Source organism: Alligator sinensis, unplaced genomic scaffold, assembly GCF_000455745.1.
Source record: "Alligator sinensis unplaced genomic scaffold, ASM45574v1 scaffold97_1, whole genome shotgun sequence".
In the NCBI taxonomy this organism is placed as follows: Eukaryota; Metazoa; Chordata; order Crocodylia; family Alligatoridae; genus Alligator; species Alligator sinensis.
This window is the reverse complement of record NW_005841921.1, coordinates 2,924,210-2,930,168: the sequence shown is the minus strand read 5'-3', so window position 1 is coordinate 2,930,168 and position 5,959 is coordinate 2,924,210. Positions and strand designations below refer to the sequence as shown.

Below are 5,959 nucleotides of genomic sequence, written 5' to 3'. Positions count from 1 at the left end.
GCCCTGCCCACCCCAGTTCTGGCCCTTTAAGGAAAAAAAAAAAAATGGAGAGAAAAACCCTGGGACTCACCACTCCTGCAGCAGCCTTGAGACTTCAGAGGGCTCGTGGCAGAGCCCCCCACATGGTGCGGGGCTGTGGGGAGGCAGCGCAGATCATCCCCCGGCCAGGCAGGAATGGTGAGTCTGGGAGGTTTTGGTTTTGTTTTTTTTCTTAAAGGGCCAGAGCTGGGGTCAGCACAGCAGCCATGGGGGGGAACTGGGGGCACAGGGGGAGGGTTGGGGTCTCGTGGAGAGCCCCCGCCACACAGCATGGGGCAGTAGGATTGCCTCCCCTCTCCCCAACCAGCAGCACTCAGTGAGTCGGGGCTTTTTTTTTCAAAATGCTGGGAGCTGGAGCGGGCAGGGCAGTCATTACTGGGGCTGGGAGAGCAGGCAGGGAATGGGCCTGGGTGATTCGGCCTAATCAATTTGAGACTGATTTGAATCATCGAATTGAATCACTGTCCCCTAAATTGGCCGAATCTGAAGCGAATATTAGCTGCTTCGCACAGGCCTAGAATGTAAGTCTTTGTGGATTTGCTAAAAGGTTTTTAGAAGGAATGGCAGCTCTACTAGAAAGGGGATGTGGACTTGGCATCAATGACAGCAGGAACTCTCAACTTTGCTTCTCAGGTCTCCAGTAATACAATGCAGAGAAAAAGAAGCCTGACCTTTGGGAGTCCAGGAAAGTGAATGATTTGCAGTTAGCTTCTATGTATATGTAAGCCAACATTAGAAAAATACTTTAGTTCAGTATGGTGAGAAATAGGCTGAGGCTCCCCTTTAGTTAATTTTGTAGTCAAACAGCATCCACATCTACTACTTTTTCCCCATCTCTCCATAATCCATATCTCAAATCCACCCATGTCCAGACTCTACATGTAAACTCCTCCTGTCTTTAGCCTCTTGATACTATATACCCGCAAGAAGGAGACCAAAGTAGTAACAGTATGAAATGCATTAGCATGGAACCTGGAATGTTACCTACTCCTTTCACTCTCCTTTTCTACCTACTGCCAGAGTAAACTTTGAAAGCCAGTTTCCCCAAGTGGAATCAAGATAGTAACCTCTGGACCTATTCTTTATAAATATAAGATTATGGATATTCATGCCAAAGTGTCTGCCAAGCAAAGTTTCAGGGGTGTATTTGATAGCTGTGTTGGTCTGAGACAAAAAGACACACAAAAATTTCTAGTTCTAGTACTAGAGTTCTAGTTTTTTGTATGCAAACCAAAGTTAAATTTTACCTCAAATAAAGCCAGGTTTCTGTCATAGTAATCACCTCCCTTGCCAGCTTCAGAGTTGTTAAGGAATGGACTATTTTCTTTATGGTTGCCATGACCTACAGGAAGAATAAAGAAGCATTTTTGATGAGTTTGGAACAGAAGCAAGATCTCAGTAGGACTTAATAGCTCAGAAGAAAAACAAAAGAAATAAGCTATTTTGCTCTTTTAAAAAGATAAGCTCAACAGAAACTAAAGTTTTAAAAAGGTGCAGAACTGTTATAATCCGTAACATTAGTCATATCACAATAGTAAAATCAGTCACTGATCTTACCCTCTGTGCACCACAATTAGAATATATACATAGAATCATAGAAAATTAGGGCAGGAAGGGACCTCAGGAGGTCATCTAGTCCAACCCCCTGCTCAAAGCAGGACCATCCCAGTCAGGGCTTTGTCAAGCTGGGCCTTAATAACCTCCAAGGATGGAGATTCCATTACCTCTCTAGGTAACCTGTTGCAGTGCTTCACCACCCTCAAAGTGAGGAAGTTTTTTCTAATACCCAACCTAAACTTCCCTTGCTGCAACATGAGACTCTTGCTCCTTGTTCTGTTATCCACCACCACTGAAAAGTCTAGCTCCACCCTCTTTGGAACCACCCTTCAGGTAGTTAAAGGCAGTTGTTAAATTCCCCCCACCCCAGTCTCCTTTTCTCCAGACTAAATAAGCCCAGTTCCCTCAGCCTCTCATCATAAGTCATGTCCCCCAGCCCCTTAACCATTTTTGTTGCTTTCTGCTGGACTCTCACCAATTTGTCCACTTCCTTTCTATAGGGGGGAACCCAAAACTGGACACAGTACTCCAGACGTGGCTTCACCAGTGCAGAATAGAGGGGAATAAATACTCCCCTTGACCTGCTAGCAATACTCCTACTAACGCAGCCCAGTATTCTGTTAGCCTTCTTGGCTTTACACTTCTCTTTGTTGAACACCATGAGATTTCTTGTAACCCAATCCTCCAATTTGTCTAGGTCATTCTGAATCCTAGCCCTACTCTCCAGCATACCTACTACTCCCCCCAGCTTGGTGTCATCTGCAAACTTGCTTAGGGTGCAATCAATTAGGGGTGTGCAAAGCAGGCAGTATTCGATTCGGATTCAGCCCGATTTGGGGGACAGCGATTCGATTCTGAAGATTTGATTCTGATTCAGAGAATCAGAGATACAGCCATAGACATAACTTTATATGCTTTTTCTACGTACCTAGTGAACACTGAGATGGTGGGGCAAATGGAATGTCCCATGGGAGTGCACAGGGGTCCCCCACACACTCGGCAGTGGACATGGAAGTGGACCGGAAGTACTTCCGATCCACTTTCACGTCCACTGCCAAGCATGCAGGGGACCTCCCCGTGCTCCCCTGGCTCAGTGATCAGCCACGGGGGGACCCCAGGTGCCACCCCAGACCCAGGAGATACCAGTCACTGAGCCAGGTTGCAGGGTAGTCCCCCACGCACTCTGCAGCAGATCCAGAAGTGGACTGTAAGTACTTCTGGTCCACTTCCGGAGCTGCTGCCGAGCGTGCAGGGGGCTCCCCCCATGCTCCCATGGGATGCTCCATCTGCCCCACTATCTCAGTGTTCACAAGCTGTGCCTGGTACCTTTGTAGCAAAACCCCCAGTTTCTTTCTTCTTTTATTTATTTATTTATTTTAAAATGCATTGATTTATCCAGGAACCACGGACCTCACCCAGGAACAGAGACAAGACCAGCATTTGAAAAACAAAAGACCCTGCAGAACCAGCAAGTCTCACCATTACAGACACCTGAAATTGCACATCCCTGCATGGAGCACACATGCTCAGTACATCAGGGGCTAACCCTTGCCTGGGCATGCCTCCTGTCACTAGGGTCACACACGATCTGCCCCTATAAAAAGGGGCAGTGAAGACAGACCCAGTGGGGACGCCATTTCCATCTGGACCAGACCAGCTTCACGTCATCTATCCACCCCAGAGGCCCTGCCGGAGACCCCCTCTGGACAACACCGAGCTGAAAGAGACCCTGACTGACCATAGAGGATCAGCTTCCAGCCTGGGATAGGTAGATATTACCTGCACACCTCCTCCTCCAATTTGGACTCTCTCTGTCTCTCTCCTCCTGGACTTCAGCCCCGCCCCCCCAACCCCGCTCGGCAATGTGGTCTGGGGGGGGGGGGGAGTGTGCACGCAAGGGAACCAATTTGGCATTGTGACACCATCTCCCCTGTTCAATAAAACCACTGTCATTTGCAACCCCGAGTTAGGTCATATTTTACTGAATCCCAGTCCCTTCCTTATCTTAAATTCCAGCCTCATTCTCTCTCTCTCATTTCCAGGCCCCACCCCTCTCCAATAGTTTCTGTCTTTCTCTGCTTTCTTGCTGCCCCTGTCGCCTTTCAGTCTCTCCTGCTGCTTTTCTGTGATTTTTCTGCTGTCCGTCTCTCTGGTTTCAGGCTTCCCTCCCCCACCCTGCAGCTTCCCAGACTTCTCTAGCTGCCCGGAGCCATCGTCTGGCTCCCCCACACCCAGAGCCCCTCTTTAACACCCACACTTTCCCTTAGTCCCATTTTTCCCTCTCCCCATCTACCTTTTCAGCTTCCCCGTAGCTCTGGCTGGCATGCTTCCCTGTTCTGCAGGCTTTGGGCCTTGTCTTTTAATCAATTAAGATCAATTAACCTAAAGTTACCCCCAAGCCTCAGTTCTTTAGCCCAGGCCCCTGCAGTCTACTGGTTCTAATCTTTAAATCCTTACACTTTTACTTTCTTACCTTAACCTTTCCCCAGGTATCCCCAGGTATCCCAAGTACACCAAGCATATACATACATACACATCACAACACCCAACTTAGGAACTCACCTGTGTGTATGTGTAGGTGGGTGGTATGTGTGTGAATTAGTGAATACACATATATAGATATCATTGTGTGTCTGTGTGTGGGGGGGAGGGTATATGAATTAGTAATCCACGTATGTGTATTGGATGTGCAGGTGTTGGTAACCGGTAACTGATTCTATCTAAGTTTGGTGTGTGTGTAGCATGTATGGGCTTAAACTGGTGATAGGTGTGCATGGACCTAGACTAATTATTTTGAACGTGCTGCTAGTGCGAGTGTGTATGCCTAGTAGGGGGTGTATGCACCTAGTGAGTGTATCTGTGCTTAACTGATTTTTATGTGTGCATGTACAATTGTATACCACACCCTCCTGCCTAACAGCGCAATATTGAGTTCCTGAGCCCTCAGGGCAACACCTTGAGGTACACAGAAAAAACATATAAAGCTGCGTCTATGGCCAAATCGTCAAATCTCCAAACAGAAGCTCACTGTTGGTTCCAGGGTGGGGAGGAGAATCTAGCTGCTGGCTGCCAGCCTGAGACTGGTTTCCCTTAGTAATGGCCCTTCCTCTCTCCCAGCCTGTCCCTGTTTCAGAATGGGATGGGGGAAAGGAGCAGAGGGAGTTCATTCTAGGGGTTCCCCAGCCAACTCTGAAGGATGGGGTGGGTGTATTGGAGTCCCTCTACCCCAGGCAGGTTCTAATATACCCACCTCACACTCTAGCAGGGGCTGAAAAGTCCCCAGATAAAACTCACTCTGCTCCCTTTCCCCCTCCCATTCTAAAAACAGCAACAGGCTGGCAGGCAGCACAGACAGAAGTTATAGAAGATGCTCTGTTTTGAAACATCTTCATCTGACCCCTCATTGCATGAAGGGTCAGATTCTCACCCAATTGGCCATGCACTTGTGTTTGGTCACAGCTATAAACTGCTTTTTGTGGCCAGATCAGGTGAAAATTGTCACTTCTCTCTGTGTCCTTGGACCATATTCTTTTTAAAACAAAGACTTTCCATATGCTTCTCAATAGTACCTTACAAACTGTTGAGTACTGTAAAAAACAAACAATTCATGTCTACAGATTAAGATGCAATATGAAAATTAATGTAGCATCTCACAAAAGCTCTGCAATAAAGATTCAATAATGCAACTGCGTAAGGGGAATTAAACATAAAATTATTCTTCTGTTCTGCGCTGCAGAAGCCATGGATTCCAGTTTTCAAAGTTCTTAGCATATACAGAACCTAATAAAGTTACAAGGGATCAAGAACTAAATTTACATCTTTTGCCTAGAAGTCTCTGAATTGTGTTCTACATATTTTTAAGGCCAATACAGAACACAAAAGTATTTCCAGTATTATTTCATTAGAGCAAAACAAGCCAAATAAACATTGGGTGCTAATTACCAAAAGAGTAAACTGCTAAGAAAATTTAAGTGAAAAGACCAAAAATATTCTAAATTAAGTTTAAAAAGGAAATTACATCTTGAATGCATGAGAAAGGGCAGAAGACTGAGGAATGAGTCAAAGGGGGTTTTTTTTGTTTGTTTTAATGTCTTTACCTAATTTTAAAGTAGGCAAAGCAATTAAAATAAATTGATTTAGCCTCTCCTGAAGTAGTACTATACAAGTGAACGTATCCATTTTCATTCTATGAAACCAAGACCAACTACACAAAATTACAAAAATAAATCCAACTTACCCCAGGAGGAGGAGGTCCCTAAGTGCATGCAGCATCACATACTTTCAAGTGCATTAAAGCATTTATTATGTGTAGTTAGGAAATTGCTATGCAGGAAAATATATGATTCTAGTTATCCTGGCAACA

The 5,959-nt window shown here is 45.7% G+C and overlaps 1 protein-coding gene across 2 annotated transcripts in view; it reads right to left on the bottom strand.

Annotated features, from left to right (window-relative positions):
* The window catches only part of SLC12A4 (solute carrier family 12 member 4), a 103,800-nt gene that overhangs the window by 50,594 nt on the left and 47,247 nt on the right, over window positions 1-5,959 (bottom strand). For both annotated transcript variants that reach the window (XM_006019070.3, XM_025198431.1), the window contains exon 2: window positions 1,287-1,381. In XM_006019070.3, the coding sequence (XP_006019132.2) occupies window positions 1,287-1,381 (95 nt within the window). The remainder of the gene's footprint in view (window positions 1-1,286; window positions 1,382-5,959) is intronic.